This window comes from Martes martes, assembly GCF_963455335.1.
Source record: "Martes martes genome assembly, chromosome: 1".
Classification (NCBI taxonomy): Eukaryota; Metazoa; Chordata; class Mammalia; order Carnivora; family Mustelidae; genus Martes; species Martes martes.
Window position 1 is genome coordinate 108108034 of NC_137888.1, and position 23544 is coordinate 108131577.

A 23544-nucleotide genomic window follows, 5' to 3' on the forward strand; every position below is an offset into this window, starting at 1 on the left:
TTGATTTGGCTATCTCTGGCAACGAGTGTTATTTTAGAGAGAAAAATTACATTTCAATAACCTTTGTGGATATTAAATCCTGGTTTTGTTCTGAAATGTTGCTTGCTTAAGCTAGACAACTTGAGGTCAACTTCAGAGAAATAGCTTTTCTATTTCTACACAATAGCTCATGTATAGGTAATCTTCATGCTTTTTATTCTGTGGGGATAATAACAGGACCTTATGGACATATGATTATTTAAACAACTGGAAAATGGGATTAATCCTCCGATAACTGTATAACTCAACTATCACCTTGATAAATACCATGTGGCTGGGATGATGAATTTTTCCTTAAAAGCCAGAGCATACCCGACTCCATGGGGTTAACTATGGACTTGTGGAATAGCCCCACTTTCTTTATGATTGGATTGGGTGATGCTCTTGGGGATGCCCTTATCTCTTGAGACAAGTCTTCTTCCACTTGCCAGTGATTCCTTGTAATTAGAGTATTGTTAAGCCTGGACCTCAAACAAAAAGGGCTTTTGACAGTTTCATCCCTCATAGTCATACCCATCCTAGAAGCTCCCTCTATTGATGTACAATTGCAAACAATTGCTTAGCCAAGCAAACAACAGACATCCTGGTAAAAGGAGACTTGGAGCTCACTATGGGAGAGTCCCTGTCTCTAATGACTTCACATGGAGTCCAGAGTGTCTTACAGACCAAAAGCCACCAATGGATGATGGGAAGCTGACTTATTAAACACCAGGCAATGCTTATAGATATGCCTGAAATAATATTTAAAACCTGTCAAACTTTAAACACAGCTACCCTTATGGTCTGGACCTGACCATAGTACTTCTATAGAGCATAACTATTCAGAAGTTATTGATCTTGTTTATTTTAGTCGACCAGATTTAAAAGATGCCCCTATTAAAAATGCAAAGGACAGCAATTTTACTGATGGCAGTAGCTTCATGGAAAAGAGGGTATGAAAACCTGGGTATACTATAGTCAGTTTTAACTCAGAGTGTTGATGCCAAAGACCTGTCAACAAATACTTCTGACCCAAAAGCAGAGTGAATCGTGCCCACCTGTGCTTTGCAACTGGCAAAAGCCTTAAAAATTAATCTATATATTGACTCTAAATATGCCTTCCCAGTCCTATATGCCCATGGAGCAATTTAAAGAAAAGGTGATTATTATCAGGCTGTAACCCCCCAATCAAATGGACCTTCACCCCGCTACTCCTGGGTGGGATATGCATGACATTCATCCAGGAAGTTCCCACCTGTCTTAAGGCCTTGCCACAGGGGAAAAACAACCTTGACAATGGCAAGGCCTCCAGGATCTTGTAGGTCCTTTTTAGCATATGAACTTTCTTTTGAAAACCTTCCTTTTTCCTTACCTCCCCCAAACTCCCAAGTATATAACCAGGCACCCTTCACCCCCACCCCCTCAGGATTTTTTTCTGCGCCATCAACACCAGAGCCCACCCCACCAAACCTCATCTATATTCCAAAACCACATCATGCATATATCATTTTCTGATACTTGTACTACCTATCTCCTCTAACTTATTTTTCTTACGAAAGGTATTTACCTTTCATCTTAGAGGATTTCCTAAAACATCTGGTAGTCCTTGGCCCTCTGTCCAATTTCAAATGCAAGACACTAAAAGCTGACATGAATATAGCAAGCTGGAATACAACGAAATGAAGCCTTCCAGATCCTCAGGGAGAATGATTTCCAACAGAGAATCTTATACCCAGCCAAAGTTTAGTCAGATGTAGGTGTGGAATAAACTTCATTTTCAGTCACACATGAAGTCAAATATTTGCCATTCATTTTCAGGAAGCTACTAGAGGAGATTTCCCTCCTCCCAAAATAAGGAAGTAAACCAAGTATAGTGAAAATCTGGAGCCCAGTTAGTAGGGATTTCTACACAGCAGAGGGACCAAGTAAGTTCTCAGAATGCCAGAGAAAATGGCTCCCAGCCGGCCTAAAAAGAGAAAGAAATCCACACTGGAGCTGGCTGACGGAAGGCTCCAGGAGGAAATCCTTCCAAGGAGCAAACAAAGGGAACCGAGAGGTTCCCTGAGGCATCTGAACGCGAAGGAGAAGACTTCACACTTCCACCAGAGTTTGGGGAGGATTTAGACGGGCGCAGGGAAAAATATGCAGAGAAACAAAATGAAAACCAACATGATCATTAACGGGAGGAGTAATCAAACGGTTGTACAATAAAGGCAATGAGACGACTCAGCATTGTTTAGCTATGAATAATATTCAGTCAAAATAGGTATCACCACCGAATAGCATTTTAACAAAAAAATTAGGACTTAAAAGCGGAAGGGCTGAGGGTGTGAGACAACTGAATCTTTATCTTGATGGGAGGAAATCCGTGGATGGCTTCACAAATCAAGAAATAGAAACATGGAGTTTAAATACTAGAAGACAAAATTGAGGCAAAGGTTGATTGATTCTGCAGATGAAAATGGAAGTAGAGGGGGCAGGGAACGGCAGATTTTTTTTTTTTTTTTAAATTTTTATTCATTTGACAGGGAGAGACCGCACATAGGCAGAGCAACAGACGGGGGGGGGGGGGGAGCAGGCTCCCCACTGAGCAGAGAGCCCGATGTGGGGCTCGATCCCAGGACCCTGGGATCATGACCTGAGCCACCCAGGTGCCCCAAGGCAGATTTCTACAATAAACACTACAGAATATTTTTCTGGAGCTCTGTGCACATACGGCTTTCACAAAAATTAAAATGAAATGCCACTTTTAAGGCGTCTGGTAAAATTTCCAGGGTTCTCCCAGCGCCTCTGGTTTCCCCATCCTGAGCTTACTTTCACAGGCCTCTTCCCTGGGCTCATCTCACATCCTGGCTCTTCTTTTCTTTTCCCGGACTCCTCTAGGCACAATGCAGATCCTGTAGGAATGCGGTTGGTTGGGATATTTTCATTGTGCAATCCAGGCCCTCCTTGGGTCAGCAGCAGGCAGGCGAGGAGAGAGAGAGGGGGGGCCGGGTGGCGGGAGGCTCAGGGCGGACAAAGGAGAGCTTTAAATCCCTGTCAAGCCCGTGAAACGTCTGCTTTTTAACATCCCCTGCTCTGGCAGAATACTCCCTGAAAACGCTCTTTTGGTGGTCTAAATTTTAAACAATGCCGCGGTTACGTTTGAATCTTACTACTATGTCTGTGGGCATTGCTGCAGCCCATAAATCAGGGCGGACAGACGCCCAGCCTGGAAATGACGGCAAGAAATTCCAACACTGGTCCGGAGTGGGCGCCGGCCCTGCCCTGGCCGGGTGCGGGTGGGGCCCAGCATCGGGACGCTGGGGACCAAGCAGATGCCAGACCTGATCTGGGCCGCCCTGGTCCTGGCCCCTGCCCGCCAGCCCCGGAGGGAGAGCCACGCAGCGGGGTGCAGGCCCTGCCCCTCTGCTGTCTCCTAATCGTGCTCGCCCAGGGCCGGCCACCCAGACCCAAAGCCGCCCTGGACCAAATCGCCCGCTGGCGGTGCTAGAGCTGGCTTTGGATAGAACTGCCCGCGGGGCAGGGGGCACCTGGGCTGCCCTGGCCTCGGAATGGTGTTGGGCGCTGGTGGGTGGAGGCCTGCGTGTGGGGGGTATATGATAGGCGGGGGAGGGCTGCGGGGTGGGATGACCTCCGGTTCAGTCCTGCTTCTCCTTCTGCACTTCTCCTTTTCTCCCCGCTTGGGAGCAAAGTTGGGATTGGGGCAAAGTCGGAGTGTCCACCCCGGCCCTTCCCTTACCTGTTCATTTTCTTGCTCAGGATGTGATCCTGGAGACAACTGCGTCTCTGAAACTCAAAGCTTTTGTAAAGGGATGTGCAACTGACTTGGAGTTGGCTTTCTTTCTTAGAGAGGCACATGTTCCTTCATCCACAGTTCTTGGGGAAACTTCTTTTTAAACTGGAGCAGAGGATCCCAAAGTTCTTTATCCTATACAGGAGGAAGGTGTTTGTTTCAGTTTTGTTTTTCCCAGCAAGGGGCTTGAACTCACAGCCCTGCCATCAGGACCCGAGCGGAGACCAACTGAGTTGCCCAGGCAGGGGCTTCCTCCTCCTTCCAGGAAGGAGGATGGTGTTTTTACAAAAAAAGACCCCATTCAGGGTGTTAAATAGGTACCTTGCTGATTGTTTTCAAATTAGGTTTCCAGGATTACCACACCCAAGCATTTGGTGCTTTTGTTTCTACGGCACCTTATGTAAACACTCAATATCCAATAAATATTATGTGACTTGTTGGCCTTTCCTCCCACCCAAACTTCAGCTACCCTGGCCTTCAAATGTTTTGTCCAGGAAGGGTGAAGGTCTAGGAGGGGGCTGGTCTGGAGAGAAGCATGACTGTATCCCCAGGCTGAGGGATTAGCTGGAAGCCTGAAAGAATGCACTGGGATGTCACTGGAGGGAAGAAAGGTGTGCAGAGAAATTCAGCAGCACCTCACCCAGCCACGAGCAAGGATTATCAGTCAGGCCAGGCAGCCAAGCTGGGATCGGAAACAAAAATATTTATTTTATGAATACAATGAGCACTGAGCTGATTCTGATTCTGAGGCAAACAGACATCTGACCGGAGGAGGTTCAGCAAAACAAAACAAAACAAAACCAAAAACCTGTTAACAAAATCAGACATCCTCTGAAATGGAAAAGTTTTTCTACATGTTGGTCATTAACGATAGCCCAGGGCCAAAAGCTGTGCATTTCAGGGAATACTAAATGCATCCAGTAGTCCTTCTTCACTCACCTTTCGTGTTCTCTGCCCCACCTAACCTTCACATCTTCACCCCCATGAAGTCAGAGATGAGCATGATGGCTAAACATCCCGGGGCCAGGAAGGTGGAGGGAGAGAAGCTTCTGGAGGTTTAAAAGGACAGATTCATCAGACGTCAGAGCCGGTAACAGGTTTAGAGAGCAATCCTGATGTGCCCCTTTGCAGCAGTGGGAATGGGGGAGGTAGTGGTTTGACCTCTGTTGTTTCAGGGGCAGCCAAAAGGCACCAATTTCCACTTTCGCCTGTCAAATAGGTGAATGCTTAGGGGAAGCTGCCTTACCATCCTAATTAAACTAAAAGCCTGGGAATGTGGAACTAGGAACTTCTGAGGCTTATCTTGGGAAGTAGGGACTGGTTAGGGGAGGGAGAAGCAGGGGAATGGGAGTAAATTGGGAACAATGTAGTCTGGTTTCTGGAAATTCTAAACAAACTTTGAATTGCGGTTTGCAGAAAAGTGTTCTGGTGTGTTCTGACCACTGTCTGGGAGCTGGGTGGCAGGGGCAGTGCTCGCAGGTTCTAATTCTCTCCTCCAAAGAGTGAGGGTTGCCCTTTCCCTGGAGACCCTGGGAAGCTGAGAGAGAGAGAGTTCCAGGTGGCTTAGGTCCAGAGACCTTAGGCCGGGTCCTTGTGATGAAGTTCTAGAACCTAGGTGAGGTTCGGTGGGCTGAGGTCCGGAGCCAATGACCAAGAAAGAATTCTTGAGACATCTTTGGTGCAAAATGGTGGTTTATTAAAGCACAGGGACAGGACCCGTGGGCAGGAAGAGCTGCTGCCCCGTTATCCTGAGGAGTGGCTGATTATATACACAGGAGTTGGGTAGGTGAGAACAAAGGGGGTGATGTAAGTCTCTAAGGAATTTTGGAAGCGAGGTCTCCAGGACCTTGAGGGGCCAGCTATTGTTGGGAGAAAGGTTATTTATTACTAGTAGTAAAAATCTCCTTGTGAGACCCTTTAGATGTATATCAGTGGGCCATATGCTTGGGAATGATTCTCGACACTATCTTGGAGATCTAGAGATAAAGTTTCACATTTCTCCTATCAAGTGTCCTTGTTAGTGAGATTTGGGTTTAGAAGAAATTAAACATTATTTAGGGCTTGAGGAACTGAGTTATTTGCCTCTGGAAATTGTGCTATTGTTAAGATAGCTTATTTGTTGTAAATCTCTAGGACATTGATAAACCAAGGGAGACTCCTGTCTTGCAGGATTGTGATCTCTGCAAGTTAACTATTTGTTTTTCTTTTAGGGCAGTCAGGGGTGCCTGAGGAATGTCACGCATATTACCGAGGGGAGTGGGTGGAGAGGGGGTGCAAGGTGCCAGCTTTTGCTTTGTCCTCAGCCAGCCTCCTGCTCCCTCATCACTTGGACACCTTCTAGTCCTAAAGCATCTTCTACCAGAGAAGGAGACCAAATCCTTGGAGGCAGATGTGAGTTGCCTGGTAAAATACAATTTTCAAAAAGATAAAACCATGCCTTTCGTTCAGATGTTAAATGGGTATGTTTCGCAGATTTTGTTGAGTTCTTTAACATGGAGAGCAGTAAGATTTAAAATTGGCCAAAAGAGCATTTGAGAGCCTAGATATGTACAGGCCATCTGATGGCTTGCAGGGTCACAAGCTGTACAAACATTGGTCTATGTTTAACAGGATCATAAGCTGTAAACTTTGAGGCTAAGGTTCCACTGGGAAGAAACGATTTGCATTTCTATGGACCAAAATTTTCCAAATGAGCTTTTGCCTTACAGTGAAGAAGAATAGTCCGGTAAGTAGAGAGTCAACTCTGGCATTGAAAGAGTACCTGACAGTCTCTTTCACCTATTTCCAAGTTTCAGGTAATTTTTTTAACTTGTCAGAATTATACTGGTAATTGCTAGTAGATGTAGGATAATCATGGAAGTTTCCCTCTGTCCAAACCAGTCTTTCTGTCCTTGCAACACAATCCAGAAGGACCATGATATACAACAGCCAAACTCGTCAACTGGAGAAAGGACGGCTTGGGAAGTAGTGCACTCCCTACTTCCTGTCTGCCCAGCCCATCTACCCCCATAAGGTGCTGCCCATGCCAACACTGACCTTTGAGGAAGTCCAAACTGAGTTCTCCTTCCCTCTTTTCCCAAACCCAAGGTGTGGTCTTAATACTCTCTGTCTTCCCTCCAGCAGAATTCCTTAATCATTCCATCACCCACCCTTCCACACTCAATCCTCACTATTTCACTATCTCTAGGGCCCTTTTCCGCATATTCTCTGTTGGAACCTTCATTAGATGTTTTCAAGTGAAGCTAGAGGACACCTACTGGATATTTTAAAAAAGGATTTAAGTATTGAATGTACTCTGCTGGCATCAGTTAAAAACCCTTCTAGTTCTTAAATTCAAATTTGTTTTCCCAAATGGGAGTGAGAACCTGCGTATAAAACCTAGAAAGCCTCAGGTAGGTTTGCAAAGCTAGCATTGACTTTTTGGCTTTAGAAAAACTCTTATTAATTTCCTGGCTCTTCATAAAAACTCTTATTAATTTCCTGGCTCTTCATCAGAGTGAATACGGATGTCCTTCCTTCGGGGAGGTCTCTGAGGATAAGTGAGTTACTTATTTGCGGAGAGATTTGGTAGCCTGAGGCAAGTGACACCTCGACAAGACATCTGCACAAACACCCATCCTTTTGTTCTTGCCAGATCTTTGTGGGTGGCAGAGTTTGTAATAACTTCATTACCAGAGTCCATCAGACTTGCTAGTGTCTCTCTAAGATTGCCTTTGCCATTATCATTTTGTTTGTCTGCAGTGGAATTCAGGTAGGTAAGGAAAGGGGGTAGTGCAGGGGGAGCTATTAACTACATTCAAAAGATAACATGATGGGAGTGAATCATCTACCCCCACGCCCTGATTCTGAGGCTTGTTTTTGCAATCTTTTTATTCTCAAAAAGAAGAGGAAAATTCTAAGAAGAGTAAGTTCTTTATGGCTGAGGGAAGTTCAGAGCCATCATCATGCGGAGATCCCAGTTTAGGATGAAATGGGAACGTTTCAGAAGTGCTGTGCCCAAATTCTAATCTTGTTCCTTGACCCACAGTGTATGAGAGCCAAGGGCATATGAGAGACTATGAAGGATCAGCATTTTATGGGTTGAGAAAGGAAGACCCAAAGAAAGAGCATAACTTGCTCAAGTTCACACCCCTGTGTTGGATGCCTGTTTTTGAGATTTGTAAGAGATGAGGCAGGAGGAGTAGAGCTCTAAGATCTTGGAGCTAGTCCTTGTCTACTGAACTGTCCCACTGATGAGCGATAGTTCTTGGAGGCTGCTCTATAAAAACCGAACAGAAACAGGAAGGAGTGGTTTTAGCCCACTTCCCCTCTCCTCAAATCAAACCTTTCTTCAGATTTTGCCCACAGGGCCTCCAGGACCAGCTGTTGTTTCTGCCAGCCTCACCCCCAATATTTTCCCCATTGACTGTCCTCACTTCTCAGAAATTTTAATAAAACAACTGTTTTTTAAAAATCAAATATTCATTAGAAGTTTCAAGCTCAAAGCATTCCACCTCTAGTATCTCAATTAATCTTCATAACAACGCTGAGGCCAGTACTGTTATCCTCATTTAATCAAAGGGGAAACCAAGGCTCATTTGGGCACTGAGACTGAGTACATGAGATCCAACAGCTAGTGACAACAGAGCTGGAAATCTTAGTCCTCAGCTCTGCTCCTAAGCTCTGTGCTTTGCAGTCTTCCACACCATCTCCTGAATACCCTGTCTTCTCTCATCTCGCTTCCCTCCTCAGGAGAAAATTCTACTGCTAGTCAAGTGCAGGCCACTGTTATTGGACAGTGAAAATCTGAGACGGTCAAGGGCTGAAGAAGTTGAGTGCAAAACCAAGGCAGCTCAAAATATGAGTTCATGAACACTGTGGGTTGCTTGCCCAGTGCCCATTTTCCACCCTTTCCTTGCAAAGCATCCACTTCTTTTCAGGTATCTGTCTTTCTCTCACACAGCTCACATGCTTCACCCCCAGCTCCAAGGAGAGTGATTAGTTCATAAATCAGCATCTGGCCCAAAGGTGGTCCCTGAGATGGAAGGAGGAGTTTGCAGAGGGCCTCTGAAGTCCTTCCATCCCTCTTGTGTGCTCCTGCCTACATTCCTTTCTACTCATGTGGGAATGTGAAGTACCAATTCTGAGAACCAGTTTGATGCCTCCAGTGTTTCCAGCCCACTTTTTCGTCACAGTGGCGGGGCTTGTGGCTTTTCATAAGCCTGTTCTAAGACTAGATTTTGGTTCTAGACCCTCCTCCTTTTCTTTAGTTGACAGTGGAGCCTTTTTAATGAGGTGGCCCAGAAAATACTGCCCAGTGTCTTCAAATATTAATAACTTCATTTGTTTCTAAAACTTAGAGAAGGTGTCATGAAAATTAATGAGTGTGCTGGTGGAAATCAATTGTCTTCTGCAAAATGTTCTTTGGAGTCATTGTATAGGAAATTTTGTGGATCTTTCTTGCTTGCTTTTTTTGCATCTGGGACAACATGTTTCTAGCCGCAGGGTATGTTTTGATTATACTTATGATGCAGCAAGGGGAGTCTGGGTAAAATCCTTTGGGCCTTTTGTTTTGAAGAAAGATGAAATTTGGAGAAAAATAATCCCAAAGAATGAAAACTCAAAGGATTTTAATCAAATCATTTAAAAATCAAAACATTTTAATCAAATGTTTCTCATGATGCTGTCTTGGGTATCTGGATTCCTCTTCAGTCCCTGTGTCTTGACACTTACAACCAGGCTAAGGTGGATTCATACTGAGTTGAGGACACAGAGACAGGCTTGGAGAAGAAAAGATTTGCCATGAGTCTCACAGAGTGGTTAGCAAAAGAGGTCGCTGATCCCCTGCTCCCATATTTGCTGTGTTATTTTGCCCAACTTTCCTGCTCTCTCTTAAAAAAGAAAAAAACCCAAAATCAAAACTGGGCATGGGGATAGAAGTTAGCAATGTATTTGTTTGTTCTCGTAAATTTTCCAAGTTAAGGTATTTTTTAAAATTCTTTATAATTTCAATTTTGTTTATATATACTGTATTATTAGTTTCAGGGATTGAATTTAGAGGTTCATCAGTTGCATGTAATACCCAGGGCTCAGTACTTCAAGTGCCCTCCTTAATGCCCATCACCTAGTTATCCCTTCCCCCCACAAACCTTCCTTACAGCAACCCTCAATTTGTTTCCCAGAGTTCAGCATCTCTTACGGTTTTACTCCCTATTTTCATCTTATTTTATTTTTCCTTCCCTTCTCCAATGTTCATCTGTTTTGTTTCTTGGATTCCACATATGAGTGAAATCATATGGTATTTGTCTTTCTCTGACTGACTTATTTTGCTTAGCATAACACCCCCTAGTTTCATCCACATTGTTACAAATGGCAATTTTTTGACCGCTGAGTAATATTCCATTGTGTATAGATAGATAGACCACATTTTCTTTACCCATTCTTCTGTCAGTGGACAGCTGGGCTCTTTCCATAGTTTGGCTATGCTATAAACATTGGGGTGCATGTGCCCCTCCAAATCACTATGTTTGTATCCTTTGGACAAATAACATAGTAGTGTAATAGCTGAGTGCTGGATAGCCCTATTTTTAGCTTTTTGAGGAACCTCCATACTGTTTTCCTGGGTAAGTTATTTTAATCACTTTTAGTTAAAATCACAATCCTTTCCTACTTTCAATCTGCCTTTATCTCAACTTTGCTAGTGTCAGGTAGCATAAAATAGATTGTAAGGTTTTTATTTTTTGTTTTTGTTTTTGGCGTGGGGGTGGTCTAGCAATGAGAAAGTTGGGGATACACTCGGTCTGAATTGAGTGGGACACATTTATGTATTTCACACATATCTGAACATAAATAAGATGCACAATTTTATTCAGGAAGTTGGTAATGTTCAAATAAACCATTTTAGCTGCGATTTGAAAAGACATAGGAACATTTCAGTAAAGCAAGTGAGAATTTATGGCTTTCTGATTTGAACATACATGAAGGATACCTTGTTTTAGTCTTTAAATATTTATTTATTGAAGAATTGAAAGACAATTCAGATAAAAATTAGTGGATATTTATTGTACTAGTAAACAATTACTTTGCATGTTTAAAACCTTTCATAATAAAAATTCAGGGACTTTTAAAAACATTAATGGAATTCAGAACAATGGGCATCGACACTAGTGAGGGAATGGATAGAAACTTTCTGATCTTGAAAGGCAAATTGTAACAAAACCAAAAATCACCAAAGACAATATTTCTTCAAGAGAAAGAGATAACTGGGGTGCTTTGGTGGCTCAGTCTTTAAGCCTCTGCCTTCATCTCAGGTCAGGAGCCTGGGATTGAGGCCCACATCGGACTCCCTGCTCAGTGGGAAGCCTGCTTCTCTGTCTCCCACTCCCTCTGCTTCTGTTCCCTCTCTCACTGTGTCTCTGTCAAATAAATAATTAAATCTTAAAAAAAAAAAAAGAGAAAGATAACTTTCTAATAAAATTAGTAAGTAACTCTTGGATTGTTTGATAATCCAATCAACAAAGTGAAGTGAATCATGCAAGCACTTTGGAAAATTTTAAAATATTCTGTAAACCTGATCTGGAATGATAATATCAATGAAGGATAATAAAAAAACGATAATATATACCATACCAAGGACATCAACAGTGAGCTCATTAACGAGCAGCTTGATTCAGAGTACTTAAGATGAGTCACTGTACAAAGAAACCTGAAATGCCCTGAAAACGTCCTACTCACACAAGAGAAAAACTTGACAGAAGTTCCCTTGTTTGACAACAATCCTAAAACTTCGGATGGCATTATTAATAAAGCATAAAGGAACTTTCCTAAACTATCAAAAATGTTTTTATAAAGAATTGGTTAACCATGGTAGAAGAAAACTATATTATCTTTCTAGTTTCTCTAGAGCAAATGATATTACAAAATCAAATAAAAATTTGATTAGATTTTAGAGGAAATATGACAGATGTCAGTGTATGTCATTTTTCTAGATTTTGTGGGGTTTTCAGCATTTTAAAATGTATTTATTGTGATTTTTTTTTTTTTCATTCTAGGTAAAGATGCACTCTTGCTTCAATTTTGTATTCTCCTTCTTAAAAAGAGCCTTAAAGAGAGCCTTAAAAACAGTATGGTATAAACCCCACCAAACCTGCATGGCTCCATCAGGGAGAAGGAGAGCTGATGTTAAGGTGGGGTGTGTGTATGTGTGGGGGGTGTTTACTGGAACCCAAAGTGTAGGTGCCAGTCATGGAGGAAAGTGAAAAGAGGGAGCGTCTAGGTGACCAGAGACACTAAACTGTGAGTGTTGGCTAAGTCAGGTTACCTTATGAATAGAAGAAAAGGTAGACAGTGGGTTAGGGGTTTTCTAAAAGCTCTTAATAATGATGACAATAATAATTTCTACTTTTACTGATCACTTATTATATGTCATGAATTACATCAGAGGTCACAAACTATAGCCCATGGACCAATCTGGCCTCCTCTGTTCTGTAAATAAAATTTTATTAGAAAACAGCTACAACTCTTCATTTAGAATTTATCTGTGACATCTTGTCTATGACTAACTACCTTTGTGCTACAAGACCAGAGTTGAGAAATCATGACAGAGAGCACATGGCTTATAAAGTCTGACATATTTACTACCTGGTCCTTACTGTAAAGTTTTGCCAAGCCCTGCAGTAGGTGGCCATTAACTCTGTGGTAGATTGTATTTTCAGTATGTCTCGATAGTATCTCCCAGTCCATACACTCAGGTGAAAATGTGACCTGCTAACCCACCCACACCTACCTGTGTGGGGGTGGGTGGGTCCTGGGGCTGCTTTGACCAAGACCATTCAGTGAAAGTGATGCTCTGCCATTCCAGGTAGTGCCCCAACTTGCCTGGCAGCTTCTGCTTCCTGACTGTTGGAGAAGTCATCCATTGTGTAAGCACAATTACCAGAGACCACCGTGTTGTGAGAAGCTTGTATCTCATGGAAAGGCCCTGACAGGTTAGAGGACACATGATCATGGAGGCACCAGGCATGTGAGTGAAGAAAATATCTTGGAAGTAGATCCCCCAGCCCAGGTGCCCCCACTAATACCCTGTGGGTCAGGTGCAGACCACCCAAACAAACCTTTCCAGGATTTCTCACCCATAGAATCACTAAACGTAATCAAATGATTGTTTTTATCCTTCGAGCTTGGGATAGTTTGTTACGTACCAATTAATATTATCTTCACAACTACCTCATGAGATATGAATTATTAGTCCCAATTTATATGTGAGGGAATCAAAGGTTGGAGAAGCCAAATTATATGCCCAATGTCACACAGCTGATACATGACAGAACCAGAGTTGAAACCTGAGTCTGTCTGACTCCAGAGCCCAGGTACCTGGCATGCCTACGAGTGCTGACCTTCTGGGTGCTAAAAGCCAACAAAAGTAAGAAACAATGGGTCAAACAGAAGACTCTTGAGAAGGTCCCACTCCAGTCATAGAGGAATGAGTTCTGAGTACCCAGCTGCCGTAGAGTGCAGCAGCTAATGTCGCAGCAAACATTGGGTCCTTGGCAATTCTCCTGACAGTGTTTCCTTTTCATCCATGCTATGTGTTTATTCTTTTCCAAGGCACATTGTTTTTCAAAGTGCTTTCTTTTTAAACAGCTTTATTGAGGTATAAAACACATACCCTAAAATTCACCCACTGTAAATTCCTAGTTAAGTGGTTTCTAGTAAATGTACACAGTTGGGCAACCATCATGACAATCCATCTTAGAACAGTTCCAAATGTTCTAAATGAGGGAATGTTTCCAAAATGGTCCTCCGTGCCCAATTGTGGTCAATCCCCACTCCCACAGCTAGTCCTTAGCAACCACTGATCTGCTTTTTGTCTCTAGAAGTTTGCCTTTTCTAAAAGTGTCATATAAGAGGAAGCATGTGACATGTGGTTTATTGTATCTTATTTTTTTTGTTTAGTTTGTAATTGCTGAAAAGTATTCCATTGTATGGATGTACCACATTTTCTTACATAATCAGCAGTTGACAGATATGGATTGGTTCCAGTTTTGTGTTTAGTCAGTGTTTGTTTAAGAGGACTCATAGGACCCAAAATGCCAATGCTTAAAATCCACAACTTATTGCAGGAGAAGAATACAGGGTAAGACTTTTTTTTTTTTTTAAGGTTTTATTTATATACTTGACAGACAGAGATCACAGTAGGCAGAGAGAGAGGGGGAAGCAGGCTCCCTACTGAGCAGAGGGCCTGATGCAGGGCTCAACCCCAGGACCCTGAGATCATGACCTGAGCTAAAGGCAGAGGCTTAATCCACTGAGCCACCCAGGCTCCCCAAGGATAAAACATTTTTAAAATAAAGACTTCAATCACTTCCTGGAGTCAAGAGTCAAGATGGTTGCCCAATGCTGGGGAAAAATTGGGGCCATCTAAAGTGAATATTTTGGGCCCAGTCTCCATTTTCCCTTGATCTTACAGGCAGGACCTAAAGAGTCTCCTGCTTGGTCTCTAGGTGGCAGGGTGTGGAAATAAAGACCACTCCAATGAGAAAAAGCAAAGACTATTACTTAGAGCTTGCTTTAGCAAGGGAGTCAGCTACCACCACACTTCTGGCAAAAGCAGGCAAGAGAGTCTGAAAGTTTTGTAGTGAGCAAAGGGGAGGCTTCAAGTATGCCCCAAGAGATTGGAGATTTTGGCATGGGGAACTGAAGGAGGACTATCTAGAACAGGGGCATCCTATGCAATTGTTTAGGGGAGCATATTTGGCTTTCTCTGATTAGTCCTAAAGCAGAAGTAGGGGAACTAGGGCAGCTGGCAGTTATTGGTCAGGTCCTGACTGTTTGGGGTCAACTTTGCAGAAGCTGTGGTTTGTCTTCCCGGACTGGCTGTTGCAGAGGTTGTGGGACAGAGTTCTGTTTTCATATATATGGTCTGGCCACTGACCGTTGACAATATTCAGTCTCCCAAGGATCATTCTTCTAGAATCCCCTCCATCTAACTTTAGCACATGGGTTCCTAGGCAAATCTGTGGTGCAATAGAAGTAAATGGCATTTGGTGTCAAAAGAATCAGCTTTATTCCATGGGGGGGAAAAAAAAAAACATTTAACTTCTCTGAGATTCAGGTTCTTTGCACATTGAATAAGCATAATGATAGTAATGCTTGCCCTTTTACCACAGTGTATTTATAAGAGATTGCACTAAATTTCCTAATTTTTTACCTGCTCTCATAACCATGCCTTTTGCCATGTGATCTCCCCCAAAAGGGAAGAGGCTATTTCCCTACACTGTGACTCTTGAGTGCAGCCATGTAATGTGCTTTGGGCAATAAAATAAAATAGAAATGACAGCAAAAGAGTTCTGAGCTTAGCCTTCAAGGGGCCTTTGTGTTTCTACTTGCTTTCTAGTGGGCTTCCTCCATTACCACCAGTAGAGCATGCTTAGGCTAACACACTGGTCCCAGAAGGTGGAGCAGAGCCAATTTGTCCCAGATGCGTCATCCTACATCACCTGACCCCCAGTTAACCCCTATACCCATGAACAGCCCAGCTAAGATGAGCAAAACCACCTGAATGAGTCTCACTCTGTGAGAATAACTGATTGTGTTTTTTAAGCCACTAAGATTTGGAGTGGTTTTTTAGGTAGCAAAAGCTAATATAGAGTTGTTATGTCAATCAAATAAAAAAGTGAGTATGGAAGTTTTTTTAGAAACTGCAAACTACTCTCCAAAATGAATTATCCTTACTTTTTGATCCCAGGACCCTGGGATCATGACCTGAGGTGAAGGCAGAGGCTTTAACCCACTGAGCCACCCAGGCACCCCTGTATAATTATTTCTTAAAAATTTTTTGAACACCAGCCATGTGTTCCATAGAATACTGAAAGGCTTTTGCAATTAAAAAAATATATATATCTCTAGCAGAGAACTTTCAGACATGGAATAGATTTGGGGTGAGTAGGGAAAGATACGGACTTTGAAGTAATAGTTCAGACACTGGCCTGCTGCATTCTGTGGACACCTATTCTATATCTTGCTCTCCTTCAGAAGCAGAGAAAGATCCAAAGCCCTCTCCCTAGGTGATGGGGAGCAGAGAATTCCTTGGTGAGCAAAACAGAGGTAGAACTTCTTCTGTCTGGGAAAGTTCCGGGAGGAGGGCCTCGGTGCATTTATAGCTCTGGGTCCAGAGAAATTACTGGAGAACGTTCACGCCTTGTCATTTACATCATCTGAAATCAAAACATTTCTTCAAGGCCCATCTGCAATTCTATCTCCTCCAAGCAGCTTTCTTTCCTGAGGCCCTATGGGTAATACCTTTTTTCTTTACATTGTTACCTCTATGGTAGCCTGTGTATGCCCCTCTGCTTTCACAAAGACAGGAGCCTAGTTAGTCACTTAGTAGGATTTGACCTGGGAATGGTTTGTGGCCACTGAATGTGGCTCAAGGCAGGAAAATGCAGCAAATGGCAAAGGTTGGGGTGAAGGAGGTAGAGCATGGAGCAGCTGGTTTCCATGAACAATTGTTGGGGGGACCAGGGGTCAAAGAGTGGCCAAGACTACTTTGGGCTGCATCAGGATCTTAGAAATAATTTATCTCTGGCTGGGAATGTGAGAGTCACACCCTTTTGAAGGAGCTTATCTTCTGCCCTGGGTCTCAGGTTCATTACGTAGCCAGGACCCAGGCAGGAAGAACCCTCAATGACATGCTCCTTAGAGCTCAAATCAGACCAGGATTTTCTTGGAACTAACTCTCCTTTTACTTTTAAAATTTTTATTGTTAAAAAAGATTTGATTAATTTATTTGAGAGAAAAAGAGAGAGAGTACAAGCAGGAAGAGGGGCAGAGGACAAGCTGACTCCCCACTGACATGGGACCCATTCCCAGGACTCTGAGATCATGACCTGAGCCAAAGTCAGAAACTCAACTGACTGAGCAACCCAGGTGCCCCAACTCTCCTTTTAGATGACTGGTGCTTCAGCAATGACACAATTTAGAACATGGGCTTCACTTGATAATTCATTTTAATTACCGAGTTTTTATATAGGGATACCTCCAGATCTCCAGAATCCCAGAAAGTATTATAAATACAGTGGTTTGTGGTTGTGATCATTGTTATCAAAGGATTAACTCATGTTTGATGGTTTTGATAGAGAAAAAATATTCAGATACATCCACTTTAATTATGGACACGATCTATATCAACAGTAAAAGAGGAGCTGACAGATCTTTAAAATGCCTGCAAGAAATATTTTGAAATGAGTTGGATTCTTTTATGGTAAAACAGTAGTTTGCCTTCTGCTCCCGAATAGTTGTGTATGTGTGTCTCTCATCCAGAGCCTCTTTTTCCCTGAGGGGCAGGCACTATCTCATTTCTACCTGCGTCTCCTCTATGGCCAGTCCAGTGCCTGGTGCATCATGAGAACTCAGAATGTATGTTTATGGTCTTGAAGTGTTATCACCCGCTGCTTTTACGTATGCAATTCATTTACTCCTTGCAACAACTTTGCAAAACATTACCACCCTAGTTTCCACAGAGGAAGGAATTAAGCCTGAGAGAGGATGATGTGCTCAAGACAGTAACATTAGTAAATGCAAGATCAGGATTCAATCCTGGCCTACTTCCTATGGAGTCCTTCTCTTTAGACAGAGAAACAAGACACAGAAATGATCAAACACAGGGATTTCATTGCTATCCTGCTGTTGTGGATTGCACTCTTTTCTCTCCTTTTCACTCCATTGACATCATATTATGCTCTTCAATTACAGCTGTCAACTTCCTCCTGCAATTGCTCTGTATTCTGGGCTGTAATTGCTCCTCACAGAACCTGAGCCCACATGCCTACAATTTTCCTATCAGCTAAGCAGCCCCCACTACTTCCCAGGGACCATGGCTAATGCAGCCCACGGAGGTATATGCACCTGTGATTACTGCCATTTTCCACTTTAGTTATCCCAGGAGAAGCACTATTTTAGAGTGCCTTTTAAATAATGTGTAGTGACAATATTCTGATGTGGGTAGGTGGCCAAGAATCATTATCCCCCATATTATTATTTGAGAAATGGTACCTTCAAAGTAGGAGCTGACGCATTCACTCGCATGATTGAGGGGGGACACAAAGTTGAGTCCTTCTGGTGTTGAGGTTCATTCTATGTCCTTAATGTTGAGGGCACAGAGTTTTTCCTAGATAATAAATTAAACCTCCATTTAGAAAAGGTCAAAAGCATTAGCTAATAAACTACCAACTTGCATTGTCCTAGAAAGATGTAGTTCAGAAAAAGAACTCCTTCTCCAATTTCTTCTGTATAGAAATCCCCAAAATGCATTTTAAAAGAAAACAAAAAACCTCAAGTAAGTCCTAGAAACTGGGAATTAACAGGGCCTTGCACAGCTGAAAGAACTGGGGTCTAAAGGGCAAATAGTACTTGGTCAAGTCACTCAGCAAGTGGTAGACAAGAACCAGATTTTAAGACTTCTAGATAAGGGCCTTCCTCACTTTGGTTAAGCTGATGGTTGAAAGGGAGGACTGGTGCCACTTCTACTTTCAGTCTCCTGGGAGCTTCTGACAGGGCAGCTATAGAAACACCAGGTACATCGGATAGCAGCTCCTGCCATCAGTAACATCTTATTTCTAGGACACCCTAGTCCAGAACTCAGTCAAGAAACTCTGGCCAAGCAATCCAAACATTACTGGACATAAAAAATGAGAATAAGATAAACAAGCAAAAAAAAACAACCACAAATAAAACATTAAAAGGTTACTGAATGTACTTGAGATCCAGTTCCCTTTCCACCTCAGGAATGAGAAATGCTGGTCATGAAGCTGGTCTTAGGGACCTGAGAAACTTCCTGGAGAGATGAAGAGATAGAGTATAAGGATTTTCCCAACCAACTTGAAGCCCAAGGAACCTTGTCCCTGTCACAAAGGAACGGATGCCCTTTCCTGGGCATTAACTCAAAGCAAAGAGCTGAGGAAAAGCTGAGAGGGTTCTAAGAGGCTTCCATGAGGCAGGGACATATCAGAGTGAGCAGCTATCTGAGGGACCTGCCCGGCATCTAGCAGAGACAAAGCCCAACTGATAAGCAGCTGGTAAACACCACCAATGGAACAGCAACAGGGCTAAACTTTACTGAGCACTTACCATATACCAGATACTTTCCTCATTGTTCTACATACATTATCTCATTTGATCCTCACAGTGGTGAGGTGAACCAAGGGAAGATGTTAGTTTTGCAGATCAAAAAAGTGATCAAATAGAAATTTCATACAGTTCAATCTTATATATAAAAATACATATTCTTTATGGGACGTAGTAAAAATATAACAGGAAAATAGAATGGAATACATACAAATATGAGAAAGTTTGTGGATGCTGAAAAACACACACAAACAAAAGAGGGCTCTAACCAAGTTTCTGGGGGAGGAGGGCAGTCGGGGAATGTTGAGACTTGAGGGATAAGTGAGCAGTAAGGAAGTTAATCATTATGAGCCAGATTCAGCAAGTCAGGGAGGCCTTGGGTCATCACAAAGTAACAGACACAGGACGTGCACTGCCATTTAGAAATGAGTAGAAAACTGGGGAAAAGATATGAAACAAAAAGCACTTTCAGACATTGGACAGTAAATATCACAGGATCATCATTACTGGGAGCAGGAAAATAAATAAGGTGAATCCTTCAGTTGATTAAAATCAGTAAGTCTTGGGGCGCCTGGGTGGCTCAGTGGGTTAAAGCCTCTGCCTTCACCTCAGGTCACGATCCCAGGGTCCTGGGATGGAGCCCCGCGTCGGGCTCTCTGCTTGCCTCGGTTCTGCCTGCCTCTCTACCTATTTGTGATCTCTGTCTGTCAAATAAATAAATAAAATCTTAAAAAATAAAATAAAATCAGTAAGTCTTAAGAGATTGAAATCCTGGAGTACGTTCTTTGTACAGAATTGAATTAGAATATAAACAAAAAATTTTTTAAAATAAACAACATAGTTTTAAGTAACTGTTGGGTAAAAAAAAAAAAAAAAAAAAAAAAAAAAGAAATCCTGTGGGGAATTAGAAAATACCTTGAACTGAATGAAAATAAAATGACAGCATATCAAAATCTTTGGGATGCAGGTAGGCAGTGCCTAAAAGAAGTTGTGAAACTTTAAATGATTATGGTAGAAAATATTAAAATCAAATAAATGATTTCAGCTTCTGTATTAAAAAGATACAAAAAGAGGTGACAAATCTAAAGTAAGTGAAATAATAAAAATAATAGAAATAAAAGCAAAAATTAGTCAAATAGAGAATGCACAAATAATGGAGAAAATCAGTGAAACCAAAAGTTAACCGTAAACATTAGGCCCTGAGTTCCAAGCAGATATCTTCGTCTAGAAGCCTCGAGATAAGAGCAGCTTATAAAGGAGGTCTGCCCAGTGGAGGAGTAGATGTTGGCTGTTGAGTCCTGCAGCTATGACCTGCCACTCAGTGTATCACCATCTTGATTGGCTTCTGTGACCAACATTTCAATAAAACTAATAACTTCTATTGAAATTCATTAAGAAAAACAAGAAAAGGCCAGCTTATCCATGTGAAGAAGGAAAGAGGGACATTATTCTAGATTCTACAGTAACTAAAAGGATAATAAAAGTTATTATGAATAACTTTATTCCAAAAAATTCAATGTCTGATATGAAACAAAAGAAACCTTTGGAAAAAAGGTCAAAACTGACTTGAGGAACTAGAAATTCCGAACAGTCCTATATCTATTTTTTTTAATTAAATTTCTTATTAAAAACATTCCACAAAGAAAAATCCTAGCCCAGATAGCTTCTCTGGTGAATTCTTTCAAATATCTAAGGAAGAAATAATAACAATCCTATACAATGTCTTTCAGAAAACAAAGAAAGCAATAATATATTATTCTGCCACTAGACAAAGAAACTAAAAGAAATTCTAGCAGCACTGTTTGGATCCTGCCTTTCTAAAAGAGTCTTACAACGTCTGCAAATCCAAAAGAAATGAAAACCGGTGCCCATAAAAATGTCCATCTGCAAATCTTTATACAATCTTTATTTATACTAGATTCAAACCAGTAACACTCTAGATATACACCAGTCAAAGAAGGGATAAACAGATTGTGGGGGCACCTGGGTAGCTCAGTCATTTAGTGTCTGCCTTGGGCTCAGGTCATGATCCCAGGGTCTTGGAATCAAGCCCCGCATCGGGCTCCCTGCTCAGCGCGAAGCCTGCTTTTCCCTCTCCCTCTCCCCCGGCTTGTGTTCCCTCTCTCACTGTCTCTCTCTCTCTGTCAAATAAATAAATAATATCTCAAAACTCACATACACACACAGACAGCAGTACATACATATGGCTAAATACTACTCAAATGAAAAGGAAAAATTGGAGAGAGGTGCAACAACACGGATAATTGTAAAAAACCATGTCACTGAGTAAAAGGAGCCAGACACAAAAGGGTACAGATGTACGAGGTTCCATTCCTAGAAAAGTTAGGAATAGGTAAAACTAATCTATGAGCAGATCAGTGGTTACCTAATATCAGCTGTTGTGGGGATAATTGGCTGTGAAGAAGGATGAAGGAATTGATTTGCTTGTGGAAATAGTCTATATGTTGGGCACCTGGGTGACTCAGTCGGTTAAGCATCTGCCTTCAGCTCAGGTCATGATCCTGGGGTCCTGGGATTGAGTACTGGCTTGGAGTCTCCGCTCAGCGGGGAATTTACGTTTCTCTCTCCCTCTCCTGCTCCCCCTGCTGTGTTCTCTCACTCTCTCTCTGTCAAATAAACAAATAAAATCTTTAAAAAAATTTTTAAAAGAAATAGTCTATATCTTGATAGAGCTGATGTTTCATATGTATATATAATTGTCAAAAACTCATCAAACTATATAGTTTAAAATGACCACATTTCAGCACATGTAAATTACAGCTCAATAGAATCAAATAAAAAAAAAAGTCAGAGAAATAGGTGGAAATAAAGAAATTAGGGAGAATGATAACCATGTTGTCCCTAACGTTTCAACTGAAGCAACTCAGTGGGTGGTGGTTTCCCTCACTATTCTGGGAGGCAATGTTGGAACAGAGCCAGGTTTGAGATGAAGGAGGAGTACTGATAGAGCCATACTGGAATGCTAAGTTAAAGGTGCCTGTGGCAGGGATGCCCAGTAAAACATTTCTCTGGAGGAAAGGAAATGGATGGGGATTTGTAGCATTTCCTGATTTTCATGCTATAGAAGCTTCCGTCATATCTGGTTTCAAGCTCCCAATGGTTTAACAAGCAACTCAAAAAAATTCTGGAAACATAGCAACAGGCTCTGATGATCCAGGAGGAGTTTACTCTGGCATACCCCCGCCTGTAAATCATCACAAAAATATGTGGAGCAAGAAGCTGTATAAATGGAGGGGTTTGCTGAGGGGGGTGGATGCAGTCATTAGTAAATAGAGGGTAATAAAATCCAGATATGTGGATGCAATTAGGGAAAGATGCCTAGAACTGTACATTAGGCATGTTGGTTCTAAAGCTCAAGTAGAAGAGACTGAGCAAGTAGAAGAAAGTGAGAAGGAGCTGAGAGTCAGGATGACAGATAGGGCAGGATGGTGTCAAAGGAACTCAAGGACAGAGCCAAGAAGTTGTTAGCAGTGTCACATTCACCTCAGTTACATAAAACAAAGACTAACATTTATGGTATGGGGTTGATGGTGACCCGTAAGAACACAGTTTCAGTGGAGCTCGGAAGTCGAATGGACTGCAGACAGATGCTTTCCTCTCGAAGCCCAGAAGTGTGGAATAGCTCATAAAAGAGGTCTGCTTAATGGAACATATACAAGTGCTTCTCCACTTACAATGGGATTATATCCTGACAAATTCATTATTTAGTTGAAAATAGTATAAGCTGAAAATGCATTTAATATACCTAACTTCGCAAACACCATGGCTTAGCCTTGCCCACCTTAAATGTGCTCAGAACACAGCTGGGCAGAATCACCTAACATAAAGCATATTTTATAATAAAATGGTGAATATCTCATGTAATTTATTGAATATGGTACTGAAAGACAGAATGTCTGTATGGGTACAGAATGGTTGTCAGCATGTTTACCATCATGATCCCACGGCTGACTGGGAGCTGTGGTTCACTGCCCCGGTCCAGCCTTAGGAGAGAATATCATGCATATCAGCTAGACTGGGGAAAAGATCAAAATTCAAAATTTGAAGTAGAGTTTCTTTTGAATGTATATAGCTTTTGTACCATTGTAAAGTGGAACCATCCTATGTCAGGGACTGTCTGTACTGGCAACAGAAACCCATAGCTATGAACTGTCAGTTTGGCATGTCACCACCCTGACTGACTGCTCTTACCAACATTAACTACTCTAATCAGAAACAGAAGATGTCCTGAAACCCGAGCTAAAGTACCCAGGCCTAAAGTTTTATGGTCAAGCATGTCCTTAGAATCCTACAGATCTCTGCACCCACACATGGAAGAACTGCACCATGGACTTGGGTTCTTTGCTTCCGTTCCCAGCTATCTGAACCACTGCCCTATCCTGAAGGAACCTTCCCTTCTGCACGACCCATTTCATTAGTTGTCTAACCATAGCCATGTAGTCCTTTTTTAAAGAGGCAGTTCTGAGTTTTCCACATTAGCTCTCATCAGTACCTGGCACTTCTAAGTAGGGATTCAGTAAATAATTATGGGGTAAATTGATAAACCAGCCCTCTCTTCACCATCCATACTGACTTTCACTTAGACAGGATCATCTGGGTCCTAAAAT

The 23544-nt window shown here is 42.2% G+C and overlaps 1 protein-coding gene across 7 annotated transcripts in view; it reads left to right on the forward strand.

The window, feature by feature from the left end:
• The window catches only part of RTP4 (receptor transporter protein 4), a 47854-nt gene that overhangs the window by 15111 nt on the left and 9199 nt on the right, over positions 1–23544 (forward strand). For 4 of the 7 annotated variants that reach the window (XM_080812683.1, XM_080812682.1, XM_080812685.1 and 1 more), the window contains exons 3-4: positions 11845–11979; positions 12654–12815. The exons of 1 other annotated variant lie outside the window; for it this stretch is intronic. In XM_080812683.1, the coding sequence (XP_080668809.1) occupies positions 11845–11979; positions 12654–12785 (267 nt within the window). In that variant the 3' untranslated portion in view covers positions 12786–12815. The remainder of the gene's footprint in view (positions 1–11844; positions 11980–12653; positions 12816–23544) is intronic. 2 more of the 7 variants (XM_080812681.1, XM_080812686.1) reach the window with 2 other exon arrangements.